General features: G+C 37.4%; 1 protein-coding gene across 2 annotated transcripts in view; it reads left to right on the top strand.

The window, feature by feature from the left end:
- Fig4 (FIG4 phosphoinositide 5-phosphatase) overlaps positions 1-23622 on the top strand; it is a 110383-nt gene that overhangs the window by 42954 nt on the left and 43807 nt on the right. For both annotated transcript variants that reach the window (XM_090338296.1, XM_090338297.1), the window contains 4 exons: positions 447-492; positions 1552-1700; positions 4399-4565; positions 20195-20333. In XM_090338296.1, the coding sequence (XP_090194422.1) occupies positions 447-492; positions 1552-1700; positions 4399-4565; positions 20195-20333 (501 nt within the window). The remainder of the gene's footprint in view (positions 1-446; positions 493-1551; positions 1701-4398; positions 4566-20194; positions 20334-23622) is intronic.

Below are 23622 nucleotides of genomic sequence, written 5' to 3'. Positions count from 1 at the left end.
CTAGCTACTTAGGAGATCGAAACCAACCTGGGCAGAAATATCTGTGAGACTCTTATTTCCACTCAATGACTTAGAAAAAGTCAGAAGTGGAACTTTGGCTCAAGTGGTAGAGCACAAAGAGGCTCAGGGATAGCACCTAGGCCCTGAGTTCAAGCCCCAGGACCAGTACAAACAAAAACAAAACAAAAAGAAAAAAACAAATAAGAATGAAAGTGCACAAAATGAGTTGATTTTTTTTTGTGGTGCTGTCAGCTCTGTTATTTGTATTCTGTGATTCTTAACAAAGAATACCAAAAATAAATATCTATTGTATTGCTATTTTTCTTATTTTTTTAAAGCAATAGCCTGAAAACATAGCTAAATGTTAGAGCATGTGTTCAAAGACCTATGTTCAATCCTCCATATTGGAAAAAATGTTTTCTTAAAGCATTTATTTTTAAACATAGGTGGAATGAACTAGGAGGATGTGTGATTCCTACTGGTCGCCTACAGGTATAAATGGTTTTCTATATTCATAGTAAATAGAGTAAATCCTTGTGTTTGATATTTTCTGTAATCAACTGTAGAGACAGAAACATTTTAACATAGAATTATTAATCACTTGAGATTGATTTTTTTATTAAAGCATTTATTAACATTGATTTTTACATCATATTTCAAAGGGAGATTGATTTTTAAAAGCTGTACAACTCATTTTTAAGTTTTACAAAAGGATGTATAGCTATAGAAATATGGCCTTACCCTTCTTTTTCCTGTATAATGGTTTATTATTAGAAATAGCAACACAAATAGTAATGTGAAAATGAAGTAGAGTGACTTTGGAAATTAAGTCAGTATGCTATTAGTTGTTATGCGTACTTTTTTTGTTTTGAGGTTTCTTTTTTTAATGATTTTTTATTGTGATTAATAGAAGGGTTACATTATATTTACCAAATAAAAAGTTGTTATGCATACTTTTTAAGACAAGTATGTTTTTAGTTGGGTCCTGGTAACTCAGCCCCTAGAAGTTCAAGGTTTAAACCCAGTTCAGACAGAAAAATCTTTCAGACTCTGTTTGCAGTAACTTGCAAGAAGCAGAGTAGAGGAATGGCTTAGAAGTTGTGGAGCACTAGCCAGGGAAGAGCTTGAATGTCAGAGTTTAAGCTCCAGTACCAGCATACATATACACAGAAAGATCATACAGTTTTAAGCACTTACTACTTGGGTTTGTACAATTAAGGAGATGTATTTTTTTAAGTCCCCACTAATTGGTACATGTGAAATGTGCTCCCTATTTATTTTTTCTTGGAAAACTTGTAAAGAAGTAAATTAAGACTATGGACTAGGTTTAATGCTTTTACAGCAATATTAAGTGAGCAGAAAACATAACCTAATGACAAGTTAGATGTGCTTCATTATTTTAACCTTTAACTTTTTCTGAAAAACTGTTTATTCAGGAATAACACCTGCCTACAGCATTTTTCCCCCTACTTCTTTAAGAAAAGTATTTTCTTGTAGTAATTTTGGTGGCTGAGTCATACCAATTAAAAATCTTCACATGTTTCTCTTTAGACTGGCATTCTTCGAACCAACTGTGTGGACTGTTTAGATCGCACCAACACAGCACAGTTTATGGTAGGAAAATGTGCTCTGGCTTATCAGCTGTATTCTTTGGGATTGATTGACAAACCTAATCTACAGTTTGATACAGATGCAGTGAGGTAAGCTTTATTTTCTGCTATTTGAATGCCAGCAATAGCAGAATGAAACCAATAGGGATCTTTATGAACTTATTACTATTATTAGAGGTTCAAAGATTATGTTACTAGAAGACAATATTGGCATTAATTATGTAATAAATATTTATTAAGGATTTGCATATTATTACCATGGTTTTTGTTTTGGTTTTCTCCTTATTTTTCCAATAAACTCTACTTCTCTTAAAAAGATAAATCCAGGGCTGGGAGTTTGGCCTAGTGGTAGAGTGTTTGCCTAGCATGCACAAAGACCCCGGCTCGATTCCTTAGTGCCACATACATAGAAAAAAGTTGGAAATGGTGCTGTGGTTCAAGTGGTAGAGATCCAGCCTTGGGAAAGCCCAAAGACAATGCTTAGGCCCTGAGTTCAAGGCCCAGGACTGGCAAAAAAAAAAAGAAGATAAATTCTAAGTGTCTAGTCAAACTATTGGTTTTTTTAAATCCAGATAGTAATGAAATAATAAAAATATTGTGCCTTGATACATTTTGAACAGAAAAGTTTATGTAAGGTATGTAGAAGATCATTAAAGATTGCTGTTTCTTTACTGATAATTAGCTCTGCAACATTGCATGAAATACTATTTTTTAAAAATAGAATGACAACTGTTCTTGGTCATGTGCTTTTTTTTCATATAGGTTCAACTGAGGAAGTAGTCAACTTACACTTGGCCAGGTCCATAGATATCACTGCACTGAAAATATTAACAGGCAGTTGAAAAAACAATTTTTATTTTAAATTTTTTCTTAAGTATAGAGGAGTTATAGTGACATAAGTCAGGTAATGGGTATGTTTGTTTTGAACAGTGTCACCCCCTCCCTCATTTTGTCCCAGTTCCCCATCCCTCAAAGTTGTATAGTTCACTTCCAACATAGTATCTAGGGAGTATCATACTGAATTGTTCTGTGCTTCCCCTTCCCCTTCCCTCTCCAAATCAGATAAACTTATATACATGAAAAAGGATACAGAAATAAAAAACAGTGACAAAAGGGAATAACTGTAAACAGTACAATAAAAAACCTTGTTTCCATTTCTTGGAGTTCATTATGATAAGCATCATTTTATATGGTCATATGCACATGGCTATTAAGCCCTTGTGATCCTCTCCTAAGAATGTCTTACTAGTACATGAATGCATCATTACATGCATAATGGAACTCTCTGCTTCCACCAGAAAGAATGACATTGCCCCAATTTGTAAGATAGTAGAAAGACTTGCAAAAAATTATATTAAGCGAAGTAAGCCAAACCCAAAGAAACATAGGCTTCATGGTTTCCTTATTTGTAATAATTAGAATGTGCCTATAAATCTATAAGTAAATATAATGGATAGTAAAAGACAAAAATTATACTTGGACATGATTAATTAAACAGTACTCTAAGCGTTCACATATTGAAGAAACAATTTTCAAATAAAGTTCTGAGAAAGCATTTGAGTGCATCTGTCTGGACTCAATACAAAGTTTGTATATAACTCTCACATTCATGCTGAAATCCTTACTTTAAACTGATGTTGTTATTAAGAGACAGGGACTTTGAGAAGCAGTTAGGTCTGAAGTTAGAACACTCATCATTGATATTAGGATCCTTTTAAGAGGTACCTGAGAGTTAGCTAGCTTTTTTTTTTTGCCAGTCCTGGGCTTGAGCTCAGGGCTTGAGCACTGTCCTTGGACTTTCTCAAGGCTAGAGCTCTACCACTTGAGCCTCAGCACCACTTCTGGCTTTTTGCTATGTATGTGGGGTACCGAGGAATCGAACCCGGGTCTTCATGCATGCTAGGCAAGCACTTTAACCACTAGGCCAAACTCCCGGCCCCGAGTTAGCTAGCTTTATCCCATGTGAAGATGCAATAAGAAGGATGCACCAAGAGGAGAGCCCTCACTAGACCCAAAGTTTGCTAGCTCTTCTCTCGGATTTCCCAGCCCTGTTTGTTAATTAGTGCCCAGTTTGTAATATAAGTGTGTGTGTGTGTGTGTGTGTACACACACACATACATAAATACTTATATATATAATGCCACATGTATATATATATTTATATCAGTATAAATAGAATGAGACATTGCCCACAGAAGAGAACATCTTTTTGTTTCTAGGCAGTTCAAAGGCAATAAAATTTTATCATGGGAGGTGAATGGTTCTGGCAGGCTTCAGAACTTTAGGAGTCTTTTTAATATTATTAGAAACAGTTTGGGGATGGTATGTTTTGGGTGCTCTCACTTCCTTTTTCAGTGTTTTCTATGACTTTATTAGGATGTCATTATAAAATAGATGTGCCAGGTGTGATGACTCATCCCTGTAATCCTAGCTACTCAGGAGGTTGAGGTCTGAGGATCACGGTTCAAAGCCAGCCCAGGGACTAAAAAGTCCATCTGTGTGATTCTTATCTCCAATTAATCACCAGAAAACTAGAAGTGGCTCAATGGATAGGGCAGTAGCCTGAGCTGAAGAGCTCAGGGACAACACCCAGGCCCAGAGTAGAAGTCCCACAACAACAACAACAACAACAACAAAAGTTTTTGTATTTCTAGGTTGGTGAAGAGTCTACTTGAAAGGCCCAGAAGAATTCAGAAAATAAAAGACTTGTTCTGAGTCTATGGCCTAGTGAATGACTTGTATAATAATTCTAGTATAATTCGTTAATGTGAGTTTATCTTGTGCTTAGGTTATTTGAGGAGCTCTATGAAGATCATGGTGATACGTTGTCTCTTCAGTATGGCGGCTCTCAACTCGTTCACCGGGTAAAAACCTACAGAAAGATAGCACCTTGGACCCAGCACTCAAAAGACATCATGCAGACATTGTCAAGGTATTACAGCAATGCTTTCTCAGGTAATTCTGAAATAATAGATATTGTAAAACTTACCTCGTGAGCCTTTTGTTTCTTTCACGTGCTTTTTTTTCCCCTAAAACTATTTGATTAAATAAAAATTGGTTAATAAAAGTTTGTAACTTAGAGACAGGCATGGTGGCTCTCGCCTATAATCCTAGCTACTTAGGAGGCTGAAATCTGAGGATTTCAGTTCAACGCCAGCCTGGGCACCATAGTCCATGAGTCTCTTATCTCCAATTAACCACCAGGAAACCGGGAGTGGTGCTGTGGCTCAAAGGGTAAGGTGGTACCCTTGAGCTGAAGAGCTCAGGGACAATGCCCAGACCCAGAGTTCAAGTCCCATGACCAACCAAAGAAAAAAAGTTTGTTACTTAGAAAGTGCTTAATAAGTATTTGTTCAGAAAATGAATGAATAAAGTTTGTTTATTTTGTCGATCGTGGGGCTTGAACTGGGCCTGGACGCTGTCTCTGTGCTCTTCAGCTCTAGGCTATCCCTCTACCACTTGAGCCAAAATGCCACTTCCAACAGTTTATGTTTTTTGGAGTTTTTTTGTGATTTTTTTTTATTAAAGAATTTATTAACATTGATTTTTTACATCATATTTCAAATGACGTGTTTAACAAACAAGTATTCAAGAAGGAAATCTCTACAGTCACTGGCACTTAGAATTTAGAACACAATCAAAATTAGGCTGAGCGTTTGTATGTCAATGATACATAATAATCTATGTAATAAAACATTAATGTCTATAGAATCATGTTTTTATGTCTATGTAGTTGTGTTCATATTTCCAGTACCATGTCCATAGCATTGGGTATGCAACTTTTGAACTTTTGAGTCCTCACCCAAACAGTTTATGTTTTAACTGAAGCATTTTTCTCCTTTGGGCATTCATAATTGGAAGAGTGTGTGTGTGTGTGTGTGTGTGTGTGTGTGTGTGTGTGTGTGTGTGTGTGTGTGTGTGTGTGTGTGTGTTTATGTATTTGTGTGTGTGGGGGGGCTTGAATTTAGGACCTTGCTCTCACTTGGCTTTTCTAAAGCTGATGCTCTGCCATCAAGCCACACCTTTAGTTCCCAGCTTTTTGCTGGTTAATTGGCAATAAAGCATCTCACAGACTTTTCTGCGTGGGTTGGCAATTGGAGTTTTTATATAATGCAGCATGCTTTGATTCTTTCTGTAGTTCTGCTGGTACTTTATGTATAACTTGTTTGGGGGTATTGAATCATTACTTTTTCAAGTAGGGTTCAAAGTCTTGATAGTGATCTAAGTACATAAATATTACTGAGATTTTGAAATGTCAGCTAGCAATGAATAATGTTAATGTTAGACTAAACTCATTCTTATGTGACTTTATGACTTGTAAATACTAAATGTAGCAGGTTATTGTAATGGTACTTTTCCTGTATTCACTCACCAATGAAATAGATCAAGTAGGCAAATCTTCATCCACATAATTTGTAAAAGAAGCATTAATGGTAGATTCCATGTGTCTTCAACTGTTGAGCAAATTAAGGATAAAAATATTTAGAGATTGTGGTGAAAGTTGGTAGACAAGTTCTTTGGAGTAAACTCTTACCTGCCTGTATGACTGTTACCCACACCACTCTTTCACCTAAAGTGAGAAAAGAACTTAGACTCTGAATAAACCTATTGTGATTTCCTGTCATTGGAAGGACCCCGAAGGTTGACTTTGGACTGCCTTGTAGAAGACCTACAGCAGAGGTGTATTCAAGGACAGTGCTGCCATGGTGGGAACTGCATTCACTCCTGAAGTTGTATGGAGCACAGGGTACCTGTAGTTTACTGATTTTCAGATATGGGCTTCATGGAGGAGGCTGTCAACATTGGGTTGGCCTGGGTCCTAGCTAGTAAGGCTGGCCCCTTGGACTGAGAGACCCTACGAGCAACAACCAAGAGTTATACATATGACAACTAAGGAAGGAAGACACTGCAGGAAATTCCTGATTAAAAAAAAAAATAGTGTATGTGCCCATGCTGGTAAACTGCAAGGAATATGAGAGAGTTGGAAGTATCCTTAAAAACATTCTTAAGTCAGCTTTTAACAATTTCTAGGTCTAGACTGCATGAAAGCCAGTCTTCTATGCTCCTGTTCATGTGTGTTAGTTTTCTTTGCTATGTAACAAATTGCTATAAACAGTAGCTTAAAGTAGTACACAGTCACCACCATTTCTATGGGTCAGGATTCTAGGTACCACTGGGCGTCAGTGGTGACCTATAATCTTTCCTACTCAGGAGACTGAGATCTAAGAATTTGGGTTCAAAGCTATCCTGGGCAGACAAACCCAGAGATCTTTATCTCCAGTTGACAAACAAAAAGGCAAAAGTAGAGGTATGGCTACCATGCTAGAGTGTTAGCTTTGAGCTAAAAAGCCAAAGGGAAGAGTGAGAAGCCCTAAGTTTAAGTCCTAATAGTGAGTACACACATGCACGCACACACACACACACACACACACACACACACACACACACACACACACACACAATTCCAGGTACAATTTACCTGGCTCCTCTGCTTAGGGTCTCATAGGTAATTTAGAGGTCAGCCAAACTGACATCTTATTTGAAGACTTGGCTAGGGAAGAATCTACTTTCCAGCTCAATTCTTTGTTTGCAAGTTTAAGTTCTTTTTGGCTGAAGGACTCAGGGTGGCATGCTTTTTCTCCGCTGGCAAGGTAAAGAAAGTCTATAGAATGAGACTGAGAGCAAGAAAGTCTTTTGTGAGATAATGTAATCTCATCTCTATCTCATTGAACATAAGAAAATCACAGGTTACAGATTTCTTACAGGGGAATCTGAACCTGTTTCTGAGTCTGCTATGACAAAGAGCACTAACTGATGACTTGAAACAGCAGAATTTAATTATGTCACAGTCCTGGAAGCTCTAAGTCTAAAATCAAATGTTAGCCGAGTTGTCTCCCTCTAAAATCCAGAGAGAATCCTTACTTGCCTCTTGTTAGCTTCTGATGGTTGCTGATAATCCTTGATGTTGTTGACTTGTAAGAGCAATGTTTCAATCTCTGTCTACATTATTACACAGGTTTTCTCATGTCCCTGTCTTCATTTCTCTCTTCTTGTGAAAAAAAACCAGTCAGACTGAATTAAGAGCTCACTGTACTCCAGTGTGATTATATTTTAATGTGATTACATCCATCAAGGCATTTTCATATAAGGGCACATTCTCAGGTACTGGAGGTTAGGACTTCAAGGTATAATTCTGCTGTATAATTCTGCTGATACAATTTCAAAACACATAGAAGTTTTTGAGAAATGAAGGAATGTAAGTATAAGTCATGCACCAGCAAGTAGAGATCTTTCGGGGTATATGTCACCCTGAAAACAGTTTATAGGTACCCTTTTGGAAGGGCACCCATTCTCTGCCCATCTCCTGTCATCATTATTTCTATAAGGAGGATCATTATTCACATCTAAGGTCCAGAGCTTTTTAATAGGAATAGATGACAGAGGGAATGAATCTATACATAATTTTTTTTTTTGCCAGTCCTGGGCTTGAGCTCAGGGCCTGAGCACTGTCCTTGGACTTTCTCAAGGCTAGAGCTCTACCACTTGAGCCTCAGCACCACTTCCGGCTTTTTTCTATGTATGTGGTACCGAGGAATCGAACCCGGGTCCTCATGCATGCTAGGCAAGCACCTTAACCACTAGGCCAAACTCCCAGCCCCTATACATAATTTTTTAAACAAGGAAAAAGCATTAAAATATAGTGATTGCTATGAGAAAGCAATATGCTCTTATAGAAGATAAGGCAAAATTATGCATAATTGAAAGATGCATTATGAAAGGTATTATGAATAATGTGGCTAAAATAGATTTTCTTTATTTTAAGAAGCCTGCTATCATTGAGGTATAAATATTATTTTAAAATTATAGTGGTTTTATAAAATGATGCTAATATGGCACATTTTCTTTAATGTATTCTAAATAACTGCAAAACTTAATCCATCTCCTCTGGAGTAGTAAGGAAGACACTGATTAAGAAACTAGAATAATGAAGCATGCTTATAATCTCTGTAAACATGGAAATACAGCTGTGCACTGATGGCTCATGCCCATAATCCTAGCTACTCAGGAGGCTGAGATCTGAGGATTATAGTTGAAAGGCAGCCTGCCTAGGAAAGTCTGTGAGACTCTTACCTTCAATTAACCACCAAACAAGGGGAAATGGAGCTGTGGCTCAAAATGGTAGGGTGCCAGCCTTGAGCAAAACAAAACAAAACAAAAAACTAGGGTATAGTATCCAGGCTCTGAGTTTAAACTCCAGAATGGGTTAAAAAAAAAAAAAAGAGAGAGAGAGAGAGAGAGAAGGGACTGGGTGTTTGGCTTAGTGGTAGAGTGCTTGCCTAGCATGCACGAAGACCCGGGTTTGATTCCTTGGTACCATGTACATAGAAAACAGCTGGAAGTGGTACTGAGGCTCACGTGAGAAAATCCAAGGACAGTTGTCAGGCCCTGAGCTCAAGCCCAGGACTGGGAAAAAAAGAAAAAAAAAAGAGGGAGACACAGAGAGAGAGAGAGACAAAAAGAGAGAGAAATACATGCAATAAAATGAGGAAGGATTGGGAATTCGAGGCCAGAGAGAGCTACATAGCAAGTTGTAGGCCATTAACCATTTTATTTTTTCTTTTTTTGTCTCAAGAAAACAAGAGTGGGGATTTAGTTGTATAGGTGCATGCTGTGTAGGTAGCTCAGTTGCCTTTCTTTTAGGCATTTCCAAAACTTCTTAAAGCTAAGTGCAGTAGATATATGCCTGTAGGTGGAGGCAGGACAAACACTTGAATCCTTAAGTTTGAGATTAGCCTGGACGACGGGGGAGGGGACAATTATGAAGAACGTATTTGTTTTATGCATCAAAATGTCATAATAAAGACATTATTTTGTAAAAATAAAAAATAAGTAAATGAAATAATAAACTAATAACAATCTGACAAAAACTTGTTAAGCCTTCATATGCTCATATGCTTTGGAGTCTGTCTTCAAGGAGGACTTTGGTTTCTGTTGTAGGTAAGCCGGTGGAGGATGCCTTACCAGCGGGACTCAGGCACTACCTCAGATGCTAGAAAGAGCTTTGAATTTCTCATAGGACTCCATGAAGCTCTTTCTAATTTTTTTTCCATTATAGTTAAGTTTTTCAGCCTGAATTTTTTTTCTGGGCCTGGTAAAACTTAAATCCTACTATAAGAAGAAAAAGCAGACTACTTACAGCAGTTAATAACCTAAATGCTGTGTGTGTGTGTATGTGTGTGTGTGTGTGTGTGTGTGTGTGTGTATGTGTGTGTGTGTATTTGGGTGATTTAAATGTAGTAAATGCATATGCATACATGCTTGGAAGGAAATCTTGTCTTTTTCAACCACAGATTTAAAAATATAAAGAATGTGCGAAAGAATGTGCTGAGAGGATTTTTCTTTTTGTTGGTTGTGAGCCTTGAACTCAGGGCCTGGGTACTGTTTCTGAGCTCTTATTGCTGAAGGTTGGGCTCTACCACTTTGAGCCACAGGGTCACTTCTGGTTTTCTGCTGATTAACTGAAGATAACAGGGACTTTTCTATAAGAGTTGGCTTTGAATCACAATCTTCAGATCTCAGCCTCCTGAGTAGCTAGGATTACAGGCTTTAACCACTGGTGCCCAGTGTGCAGAGAGGATTTTAATTAATCAAATATAATGAGATAGGCCAAAGCCATCCTTCCAAAGGCAGATTTTAGGGAATTCATTGTATTTGTCTATAGATGAAAGAAAAAAATTGCAAAATGCTCCAATAGCATTGTAAGTAATATCGGTAACTGATTACAATCCAACTCCATTTCTTCTATAACCTGAACATGATAAACTAAATATAATAGCAGAAAAGTTCCATACTCTATTTAAACTGACTGCATTTCCCCAAAGGACACACAAAGCAGCCTGATCATCTTATTGCATTTCCCCCTGTGTGTTCATTCTCCCAATCTCCAAAATGACGATTGCATGCCTTGTCCTCTCCTCAGTCCTGCAACCCTCAATCTCAGCTACTGACCTTGGTTCACAATTTTCTGAGAAAATAAAGGGCAATAAAAGGGAACTAACTCCCTTTTACCACCAAATGCTGAGGCTATCCCTCTGCACACCCAGGGTTTCTGTCTTACCTGTGTTACGATGCTTACAGTGTCATCCTGCCCTGTCTTAAGCCAGGCCCTCTGAGGTGTTTTGAATCCTGCCCTCTTGCTTAGTGCTGTGTACCAGTAGTTTGTCCTCTACTACATCACTTCTGTTAATTTAAAATGTTGGTTTTTTTTTCTGTTCAGCTCTTTATCTCTGTAATCCCATATCTCCTACCATGCCAGTGTTACTTCTCTGTTCTCCTGAGCTATAGTCTCTTGAAAGAGTTATGTACATGCTTGTTCCCTCTCCTTTGGTTCTACAGTGCATCTGTTATGACGTAAAACTGAGCTTATAGAGGTCACTCAAAGCCTCCACATTGTCATAACTGATGAGAATGGTTACTGTTCTTTCTCCATCAAACATTTGACAACTTTTATCCCAGTTGATTACTTCCTCTTTCAATAATTCAGTTGCATCTAAATGCCTGGCTAGCATCTCTTCTTGACTACTGTATTAGTTTTCCATGGTAACTGGGAGCAATGTTACTCGTGTTCTTAACTGAGGATCTCACAACACTGAAGTCAAAAATGAAGCCTTATATAAACAAAGTATTATTATAACACAAAAGAGTGAATTAAAAAATAAAATCAAAATGTCAGTTAACTTGGGCTCTTAGCTAGAGGATTTCTGGCTCATTTTATGTTGGCAGAATTCAGTGCAGTTAAATACAGATGTCCCATGTTTTGTTCCTAGAGATTGCCTGCATTCGTTGACTTGTTCTGTTTTAAAGCCAGCAATGGTACATTGACTCCATTTTGAGCTTTGAATCTCTGTCCTCTCTGTCCTCCTCTTTTGCTTTTAAAGCGTTCATGCTATGACTGTGACACATCCACATTACCCAGAACAATTTCCCTATGTTGAAGTCTGTGATTAGTGGCTTCACCGACCTCTACAAAGTCTCTTTTGCTGTGTAGTATTTATTCATGGGTATGACAAAAGGGAACAAAGATCTTCCTGGCATAGATCTTTAATAAGGAAGTAGAACTAGGATGGTTATGGTTTAAGTCTAGCATAGGGAGAAATGTTAGTGAGACTTTATCTTAAAAGAATAAGCTGGTTATGGGATGCATACCAGTGGGAGATGGAGGTACAGTGTGGTCCAAGGTTCCCACTGGGAAAAGGCCAAAAAACAGGATTGGGTTTTAGTTGCTAATACTGTAAATTTTTTTTTTAAAAAAAGAAATCTCAAAATTACATTTGTGAGACAGAAACTCTTGACTCTAACTTGTTTCTTCACTTGTTGTTTCTATCTCAGCACCCATTATTTAGTGCAGAAAGCTAGGAATCATCTTTGAATCCTTTGTTTTACTTGTCAGCCATCTTCCCGTATTTGGAATCTCTACCTCCAAAATACATCTCAGATCTTTTTACTACTTGTCATCCCTATTGCTGCCACACCGATACAAGTAGTGCATTTTGTCCTGTCAGCTTTAGTAGGTGCTGATTCATCTCTACTTACCTTCTTTCAGGCTAACTCTTCATAGAGGATGTGTTAAAGCTTTTGAAAGTTAAATCAGATTCCTTCACTTTCCTCCCAGGGCTTCCGTTACACTTAAAATCAGATTCTCTACCCATAGTCAGTAAGGACTTGTGTGATCCAGCTCTGTCTAATACACTGGTCTTTCCTCTTCCCACTATCCTCTGGTCCTCTGGTATCCCTGACTTTTTTTGGGGGGTAGGTCATGGGGCTTGATCTTGGCCTGAGCGCTCTCCCTGAGCTCTTCAGCTCAAGGCCTATTCATGAGCCAAACCCTATTCATGAGCCATGCCCCACAAGAGTCTCAGGTCCTTTCATGTCCCGGCTGGCTTTGAAACTTGATCCTCAGATCTCAGCGCCCTGAGTAGCTAGATTACGGGTGTGAACTACCATGCCAGGCTTCCCTGGTATTTTTGTTTGTTTCTGGAGCTGCTCAGCTTGTTCCCCCATGAAGCCTTTGAATTTTTATTCTGTTTGGGCTGAATGCTATGCCCTTAGAACCTGTATTCTTACAGTTCACATGTTACTTCCTCCGATATGTTAGCCTCTCCCTTTTCTCTTATTGTCCAACCAAAGTGACCTTGTTTTTCTCATCACTCCTGTATCACTAGTTTATTTTCTTTATTGAACTTAGGTCCTTCACAAGTACCTTGTCTGTTATGTGTGTATGTGTATGTGTACACACACACACACACACACACACACACACACATTTCCTAATGTGAATTTTAAGTCCCCCTAAAAGGCAGGTCCTTGTCAGTCTTATATCCCCAGTGGAGGATATAGTAGGTTCCTGAGTGAATGAATTAATTTTCCAACTACTAAATTGTATTAATATTAGAAAGTACAGAATAGCTTACAAATCATATCTCTACCTTCCAGAGATAGCAGCTTGTTCATATTTATGAGAACATCAGGCTCTGGTTTTACTATACATATAATTTATAATCTGCTTTTGCCCTTTTAGACAATGTGGATAATCTTTATGGCCCTAAATATTCTTCTGCAGCTTGATTATTTAGTAGCATTATGGTACTCTGTCCTTTGGAAGCATCACCATTTTGTTACTTGTTTTTGTGCATTTAGGGTCTTTCTCAATGAAGATCTTTTAACATACACCTTTTTTGCACATCTCTTTTCTTACATAAACTCTAGAAGCTTATTTATTAGATCAAAGGGTACAAATGTTTTATTTTTCCAGGCCTGTCATAAAGACTTAAGGAAGAAAAGGTTATTTTGGCTCATGATTTCAGAGGGTTCAGTTGGTGGTTGCTGTGGCAGAATGTTATGATGGGAGGAGCCTGCAATGGAGGTGCTTCTTTACCTCATGGTGTGTCAGAAACCCAGAAAAGGGAGTGCAAGAAGAAACCCGGGCAAAATATAATCCTCAAGGACATGCCCCCTAGTCACCTACTTCCAATAGGCCTCACCTCCTACTTTTTACCATCTTCCAAATAGTGTCATCAGTGGATTAGCCCATTTATTAAATCAGCACTCTTATCTAATTGTCTCTCAAGGGTGTGCCTTATTAGTCAGCTACACATTTCTTAGTTCAGTCAAGTTGATAATCAGGATTAACCATCACATTTTATATGTATGTAGGTTCATTGCCTTCAGAAAGTCAGTGCTTCTGTCAACAGAGTATAAGGGAGCCAATTTGACAAGTATTTTTCCGACTTAGTAGGTAGAATTTTATTTATTTTTAATTTGCCTTTCTTAGCTAACTAATGCCGTTGGATTTTTGTGCTCGTTGGCTCTTTCCGTTTCTTTTGAAAATTATGGGTACTTACTTTTCTGCTAGAGATTGTCTTTCTTTTAATGCATATTTTAACATACTGTGCAGAGTAGAGATCCAGCTTAATTGTTCCTTCTCCCTTCTCCCTAATAGTTAAAGGTCCTACTTAAAATAAAGAATAGTACTCTTTTACTGATTCAGAGGCAACCTTATTACAAACTAAATATTGGAGTGACATTTAGTTTCAAAATACATTAAAATAATTTTATTGTTATTATTAAAATATTATACAGATGGACTGTGATTTCATAAGTCAGGTAATGAATACATTTCTCTGTTGGGACAATGTTACCCCTTCCTTCATTTCCCCGCCTCCTATCCCTGCCTGTAAGTTACAGTTCATTTTCCACATAGTATATACTGAATAGCAAATTGCATTCTAAAGTAAATAATTGTCATATTCAGACTTCATCCATCTAAATATAGTTAATAATGAAACTGGTTAGTGCTTAACTGTTTGCATGACATGCTAGTGTTAAAATTTTTATTTGTTTGTGCTGTTGGATTTGGAACCCAGGGGTTTGCTATGCTGGACAAGTACTCTATCACTATGTCACTAACCTACATTTCCAGCCTCTTTTGCTTTTTTTTTTTTTGCCAGTCCTGGGATTTGGACTCAGGGCCTGAGGACTGTCTCTGGGCATACCTCAAGGCTAGCGCTGTACCACTTGAGCTACAGCAGCTCTTCTGGCTTTTTCTGTGTATGTGGTACTGAGGAATTGAACCTGAGTCTTCATGCATACTAGGCAAGCACTCTTATTACTAGGCCATGCTCTAGGCTAGGCCATGCTCTCAGCTCCTCTTTTGCTTTTAAGGCCTGATGTTGTATAAAAAGCAGGTAATCAAGTCTGGTGCCAGTGGCTCATATATATATAATCTTAGTTACTCGGGAGACTGAGATCTGAGGATGACGGTTCAAAGCTAGCCCAGGCAGGAAAGTTTGTGTGACTCTTGCCTCCAATTAACCACCAAAAATCTGAAAGTGGAGCTGTGGTCCAAGTGATAGAGAGCTAGCCCTTAGCATAAAAGCTGAGGGACAGTACCCACGCCATAAATTCAAGACCTAGGATGAGCACCAAAAAATAAATAAATAAATAAATAAATAAAAAAGAATTATTTTGCTCTCTTGTTAACCCATGACTAAGAGAAACTACCAGTTTTAAGCTTTTGTTCATATGCAACATGCTACCATATTCTTGGAGAAGATGTGTCTAGATTTTTAGATGTATTAAGGAGGCTTATAGCTCAAGCTCAGTTGATGTCTGTAACATCATACATGTATATACATGTACATGAATATACATAATATATATACATCATACATGTATATACATATATTATACCATATGTGTGTATATATATATGTTTTTAGTTGTCACAACAGAAGTACTTTCATAAAATCTTTGTGTTCTTTGTATTTCCTTTTTTTTTTTGGTGGGTCATAGGGCTTGAACTCTGCCTGGGTGCTGGCCCTGAGCTCTTCAGCTCAAGGCTATCGCCCTACCCTTGAGCCAGGCCCCACTTCACATTTTTTAGAGGTTAATTTGAGATAAGAGTCTCAGGTCCTTTTGTGTCCCGGCTGGCTTTGAAGCTTTATCCTTAGATCTCAGCCTCCTGAGTAGCTAGGATTATAGGCATGAGCCACTGTGCCTGGCTGTATTTCCTTCTTTATATTTCTTCTGTGTATATCCCCTCCTCCCTGCTTTGGTTCTGTTGCTCACATTTTAACACTTGCTGCATTTAAACACAGATGCTGCAAGGCTGAAAATGGAAAACTTCTCTAGTTAATATTCAGTATTTTGAGGCACTACATGATATGAAGTGCTACTAAAGTTTTTTTTTTTTTTTTTTTTTTTTTTTTTTGCCAGTCCTGGGCTTGAGCTTAGGGCCTGAGCACTGTCCTTGGACTTTCCTAAGGCTAGAGCTCTACCACTTGAGCCTCAGCACCACTTCCGGCTTTTTTTCTATATGTGGTACCGAGGAATCGAACCCGGGTCTTCATGCATGCTAGGCAAGCACTTTAACCACTAGGCCAAACTCCCAGCCCACTACTAAAGCTATTTAAGAAGCATAAAGAATATAGTTAATATTACAGCAGTATGGTCACTCCCATGTTATGTAAAGTCTGTCTACATCATCTCATGCTCAAAGTTTTCTCTAAACATGTAGAAAGTATAGCTTCAAATATACACAGCATATAAACATATCCTTTTAATATATTACTTTTCGTCTGAAAGGTAATTGTTGTTTTAATGGAATGCTTTTGTCAGAATATTAATAATGGGAATACACATTTGATCTACCATATTCCATTCATTTTCTTTTGCTGAAATGATCAAATAAACCAATACTAATTTCAGATGTCTGGAGTCAGCTGTTGGAAGAAAATTGATTTTAGAATAATGTGATATTGTTCTCAAAGCAGTCGTCTCTACTGTGCTTCCTCTTAGTACTGTGCTCAGTTTTGGAAAAAGGTTATTGATATTGTGAATGTCTGCTGCAAAATTGAATGTACAGGGCCTTGAGACAAGAATGGGAAGAAGGAAATGAGAGGGAAGAATAGAGGGTAGCAGGGAGGAGAATAGGAAAGGAGACTGGTCATGAGACCATTCAGTATTATCATTTATACCCACATATAATCAGGAAAAGGAAGAAGAAATAGAATATGTGTAATTACTTTTATTAATCCATAGTATTGTTTGAATAGGTAATTTTGGAGTGATTGAATTGTTAAAAGGAGGCTGTTATTCATGTACCTTTGTTATCTTCATTATTGACCACAAAAGAGAATGGGCCAGTGTCATAGCCAAGGGGGACAAAAAAAATCATTGTAAACATTGTCTCTGTTAAAGAAAGGGAGAATATCTTTTCAAGGATTAAAAATGGAAACTATGCAACTGACTTGTTCAAAGTTGCCTGACAAAATGGAGAGGAATTAGGTCATCATAATGTCTCTGGCAACAAACTCTTCATGTGTTTACAACAAACGGAAGATATATCTACTTGAGGCAAACTACCAATGATATGGGTGTTTTCACCTAAAAATAAAATCATTCTCTAAAGTAGTAAAGCAATTCTTAAAGATTAAAATTTTTATTCTTTCTTTATTTTTATTAAATAATTTATTAACATTGATTTTTATATCATATTTCAAATGACATATTTAACAAACAAGTATTCAAGAAGGGAATCTCTATATACAATCACTGACACTTGGATTTTAGAACATAATTAAAATTGTTTAGAATATAATTAAAATTGGGCTGAGGGTTTTTGTCTGTCATAGATACAAATTAATCTACAATAAAACATATCTATAGAGTCATAAATTTTTTATGTCTATGTAGTTGTGTTTATATTTCTAATACCATGTCCACAGCATTGGGTACACCAATATTGAGTCCTCGCTCTTGTACTGTTTGGATTTAATAGCCACACATTAAGGATACCATGCACCTTTTGTTCCTTTGGTCTTAACTTGTCTCACTCAACATGATTCGCTCTAGATTCATCCACTTCCCTGCAAATGCCATTATTTTATCTTTTCTGTTGGCTATGTAGAATTCCATTGTATATACATACCACATTTTCTGTATCCATTCATCTGCAGTAGGGCATCTGGATTGTTTCCATCACCTGGCTATTGTGAATAGTGCAGAGATGAACATAGCTGACCAGGTGTCCTTATCCTGGGTTATGATGTTCAGGATAGATGCCCAGGAGTGGTATGGAGGGATCATAGGGAAGGTCTATTTTCAGTTCTTTAAGAAACCTCCGCACTGCTTTCCAGAGTGGCTGAACTTGCTTACAATTGCACCAGCAGGGTCTGAGTTCAAAATCTTGGCCATTCTTAATGTGGAAAGGTGGTATCTTAGGGTTGTTTTTGTTTGCATTTCCTTTATGACCATGGATGATGAACATTTTCTCATATGCTTTTCTGCCATTTTAACCTCTTCTTTTGATAAGTCTCTCTTTAGTTCCCTTGCCCATTTAGTGAATGGTTTGTTGGGTTTGGGGGGGATTAGTTTCTTGAGTTCTCTGTACATACTGGATATTAAGCATTTGTCTGATGTATTATTGGTAAGTATCTTTTCCCAGTTGGTTGGCTGTCTCTCTACTTTTGTGGCTATGCTTTTATCTGTGCAGAAACTTTTTATTTTTAGGTAGTCCCATTTATCGAGTCTCTCTCCAATCTGTTGTGACCCTGGGATTCTATTCAGGAATCTTATGTCTGTGCCTATGAGTTCCAGTGTCTCTCCAACTCTATCGTGTAGCAGTTTCAAGGTTTCCGGTCTGACATTGAGGTCTTTGATCCACTTTGAGTTAATGCTTGTGCACGGCGAAAGGCTAGGGTCAATTTTTAGTTTTCTGCATGTGGCTGCCCAGTTTTGCCAGAACCAATAATTGAATAGACTGTGTTTGTTCCATTGCATATCTTTGGCTCCTTTGTCAAATACAAGTTGCATATAGGTATGTGGTTCTATATCTGGGTCTTCTATTCTGTTCCATGATATTCTGGTCTATTTTTGTGCCAGTACCAAGCAGTTTTTGTTATTATGGCTCTATAGTAGAGTTTGAAGTCTGGTATTGTAATACCTCCAGCATTGCTCTTTTTGCCTACAATTGTTTTGGCTATTCTAGGTCTTTTCTTGTTCCATATGAGTCTTTGAATTATATCTTCTATTTCAGTAAAGAATGTGTTTGGGATTTTGAGGGGCATTGCATTGAATTTATATATCCATTTTGGCATTATGGCCATTTTCACTATATTGTTTTTCCCTACCCATGAGCATAGGATGTCTTTCCATTTCCTGGTGTCCTCTTTAATTTCTTTCATTAGGCTTGTATAGTTTTCATAAATAATTCCTTTACATCTTTGGTTAAGTTAATTCCTACATATTTTATTCTTTTGGGGACTATTGCAAATGGGATCATTTTCTTGATTTCGTCTTCTGTTTGTGTATTGTTGGTGTACAAGAAGGCTACTGACTTCTGAAGGTTGATTTTGTATCCTGCCACTTTGCTAAAGTGGTTTATTAATTCTAGGAGTTTGGGAGTGGAGCTTATTGGGTCACTCAAGTAGAGGATCATGTCATCTGTGAATAGGGATAGTTTGATTTCTTCTTTCCCTATGTGGATCCCTTTGATGTCCTTCTTTTGCCTTATTGCTCTGGCTATATTGAAGCACTATATTGAAGAGAAGTGGAGAGAGTGGGCATCCCTGTCTAGTTCCTGATTTTAAGGTAAATGGTTCCAGTCTTTCTCCATTTAGTATAATACTGGTTGTGAGTTTGTCATATATGGCTTTATATTAAGGAATGTACCTCTTATTCCTATTTTTTCTAGTGCTTTCAACATGAATGGATGTTGTACTTTGTCAAATGCCTTCTCCACGTCCAGAGAAATTATCATATGATTCTTATCCCTAGCTCTGTTGATATGATGTATTACATTGATTGATTTGCGAATGTTAAGCCAGCCTTGCATCTGTGGGATGAAGCCTACTTGATTGTAGTGTATGATTTTTAAAATTTGTTTCTGGATTCTGTTGGCTAGTATTTTATTGAGGAGTAAAATTTTTATTATTTTTAAGTAGTTGTACAAAGGAGTTGCACTTAACAAAACAATTGATGAATACAATGCATTGTGATGATTGTCACCTCCACCAGCATTCAACTCATCCCTTCCCTTCCTTGTCTCCAGTTTGTGGTGTATTCAACTTGATTGCATTCTCCCCTGTTCCTCCTCCTTGGTACCACCCCACATCTTAGATGTACCCATTTCTTGGGCTTTAAAATAGTCTTTCTAAATGATTATACATTTGATTATATTATTTGGGCTTTTCTATTATACTTCAGTTAATTCATTTGTAACCACTTGCATACTACCCAGTGTGTTTACTTATTGAATGTACCCATAAATCTGAAAGATTTTTAAGAGTCAACATTCAGGAAGTAGTTTGTCTGTTATGAGAGATATGGAACAAAATAGAAACTTGGAAGCAAGATTGTAATTGTCAGAATTTTCATTGTGTATATGTGTGTAATATTTGATATATAAAAGCCACTTCGTTTTACAGAGGTCTGAGCTATGAAATCATGGCTGTATCCCTATTCTACTGAGCTGTTGTCCTGAGTTGTCAGTCATGAATCTTCTGAAATATGTTTTTACTTTTTAGATGCTGATAGACAAGATTCCATCAATCTCTTCCTGGGAGTTTTCCATCCCACTGAAGGGAAACCACATCTCTGGGAACTCCCAACAGATTTTTATTTGCACCACAAAAATACCATGAGACTTTTACCAACAAGAAGAAGGTAATTTTTCCTACTTGAGCATGTAAACTTATATTGATGTTATCTGAATATGAGGGAGATATGAATTTATTTTTTCTTTTTGGAAAAAACTGTGTAGGTCGTCTTAACTACATGTTTGCCCTGAGTTTAATATTGTTGATAAAAAATAGTTGACTGGGAAATTTGTGCTTATGAATTATTTTGTCTATTGCATAAAATACAGATAAAGCTTCAGAATGTCAAGTAAACCAGCAACATCATTTTTTTAGTGCTTCCTACAAAAATGAAACCCTGAAGTACTCTAAGATTCAAGGATTCAATGTTGGATTTTCAAGAGTAGATATTGCTTAGAGGCAAACTTTACTCCATCATATTGGAGTTACATAATGTTCTCTAGTGCTCTTTTCTCCAGCAACCACAACTAACTCTGGATGAAGGTGTTCAAAATAGGAACTGGGAGCAGTGATGCTGGTGGCAAATAACCACTCCTGCCACTTACTGTTAACACTTAGACTAACTTTCTAGAGTCCTTTACCAGTAAAGGCTATTTGATTAAAGTTAACTAGCATTAATGTTCTCAATAGAAATGTGCAGTTTACCTGCATTTTAATATGGTACCCTGTAGTGAGGCACGGGTGACTCACCCCATATTCCTAGCTATTCAGGAGACTGAGATCTGAAGATCACAGTTGGAAGGCAGCCTGGGTGGGAAAAGCCATGGGACTCTTATCTTCACTCAACCACCTAAAAAAGCTAGAAGTGGAGCTGTGGCTCAAGTAGTAGAGTCCTAGCCTTGAGCAAAAATGCTCAGGGACAGTGCCTAGCCCCTAAAGTCAAGGGAGCATTATATTACCATATAGTGTAGGCTTCAGGGTCAGGTGGAGTTAAAATGTTGGTAGTGTGTAGCCTTGGACTAAGTCTTTGACTCCAGTAAGCTTCGTTGTCCTCACAAGAGGAGTCCGAGTCTTTGTAAGAACTTAATGAGAAGGTTCTTTGGTGTGCAACTGAGCAGTCATATACTGATCAAATGATTTTGCCACATGAGCAAAATTTTTAACACATAGGAGGTTGGAGCTTGATCTCCTCTGCTGAAAGGCCTATAACAAACATCAAGTGACCCCAAAGTGTTCTTTCTCAAGCAGGTCAGTTTGATATAGCTCTTATTTTAGGCAAAGATATCTCCTACTTACTATAAGGGTCTCTACCAGCCTGTGCTGGTTGTGTGTATAAACCACAAACAACTCAGGAAGCATTGGAATAACCATACTCATACTTGAGTTTACTTTCCCTATCTATAAATGGCTACTACTTTTTACTATTAATAAATAGTACATTATGTTATAAAGCATTTTGAACTAATTACATTCATTTTCTGAGAGATATGTAAATACCTGTATTTACTTTTCCTGATAAGAAATGGTCTCAGGTAAATATGATTGATTTCTGAAGTTTTATGATACTCAGTATCAGTATTGAAGCTATTTTGATACAGAGCAGTAAAAATCAAAGCTTTGTCTTGTACCACAGAGACTAACCACATACTGTGGAGTATAAGTTAAACCACTTGCTTACCTTGAGTTATATAACCAAGCAGGTGCTTTTGAAGCTCTGTGTGGGATAAGAAGAAAGGTTGTATTACACCCCATGTTCTAAATAAAGGCAAGTGAGGTGCAGAGGGAATGTGTCTTGACTGAAGTTGTTCAGCTATTTGGATGAATCAGCATACTGAAAATAAAATTTTCTTTTTTTCATATATTTTTATTGTAATTAATAGAAGGGTTACATAATATTCGCCAGATAGAAGGTGCATTAATTCACATACATTGATACCCTTTCACATGTCTTGGTCCCCATTTCCCTCCCCCCTCCCCCCACTCCTCATCTTGTTTTCCCCACTTCCCTATCCAATTTCAAATAACCAAATACAAATATATCCAGTATATCAGATAACAAAGTGAGATACTATAACAATATGAGATCACCAAGGGACAGCAAAAGAGATGAGAGATAACATAGTACCTTAAGGACAAAGTAGCTAATAGTCTCACTTGATTCAGTTTCACACTTTTAGTTTTGCTGTTTTTTTCTCTAGACTATCAAAGGTTATTTGATGGGTCATTGGTTGATACTACTAGTAAACATACTTGTAAATGCTGTAAGATGCATGCTTTGTTCTGGACCTACTTGTGCGCTCCATGTTTAGGTTATTTTGATGACAGCTAAATTAGTGTAATTCTCAAAAGAAAAGAACCATTTGGCTAATGGCAGTAACTGAAGAGTAGGAGCTCAGGTCAGGCTCAGATTGAGCTGAATTGGCCCTCTCCAAGTTTAACACTCGAGACTCCTTACTTAACCTCTCAAAACCTTATTTTCTCATCTAAGACTGAGATGACTCTATGCCCTGTGAAGGTCATTTTGAGGCTGAAATGAGGAAAACTTAGTACCTAGTACTGATTTTGACATGGAACCCCCAGTCTAGAAGCTGCCAGGCTCTATAGCACCTGCGTCTAGGAAGTACCTGGTGACATTGTGTAAAGTCCATCTGCTGGTCTAATTCTGTTTCCACGTCAGTAAAATAGTGTTTCTTTGACAATCAGATGAGCTCATATAAATGCTCAGCACATAGAAAGTCCAATAGATATTAGTATTATTATTCTTTAAGACAAAAGACAATTATATGATCTGCTTTTTAACATTTACTAAAAATCATACAGATGTCCCTGAAACACATAAACTTAGGCAATATTTTATAACTTTTATAATATCATATCAATACATACTTGTACAATGTGCTTTCATCTATGTTTTTCAAACTTATTGGCTATTATGCCGTTTATATTGTGTTTATTAGTGATTTTCTCTGGAATAATTTGTGTGTCCTGGGCTTAGTGCTGGGTGCCTTCCCTTATCCTTTTCACTCAAGGCTAGTGATCTAATACTTGCCAACGCTCTACTACTGGCTTTTGAGTGACTAATTAGGGATAAGAATCTCATAGATTTCCTGCTCAGACTGGCTTTGAACCTTGGTCCTTTGATCTCAGCTTTCTGAGTAGCTATGATTATAGGTATGAGCCACCGGGCCCAGCTGAAATATTTTTTATTGAGTAAAAAGGAAAGGGGAAATTAACTGTTTAATGTTCATTTGAATTTGGTAGTTGTTACCTCTAACTTAATTATTTCTAATACCCTGAACCCTATGTTTACCGATCTGCTCAAAACTACTCATTGAACCTTTGTTCTAAATTTTATTAATGTGGAATATATCACCTCAGATGCCACTTAGGTGTTTAAATGTCTCTAAACTGATTTT

Source organism: Megascapheus bottae, chromosome 8, assembly GCF_031878675.1.
Source record: "Megascapheus bottae isolate mThoBot1 chromosome 8, mThoBot2.hap1, whole genome shotgun sequence".
NCBI classification, from domain to species: Eukaryota; Metazoa; Chordata; class Mammalia; order Rodentia; family Geomyidae; genus Megascapheus; species Megascapheus bottae.
This window is presented reverse-complemented; position numbering and strand designations above follow the sequence as displayed.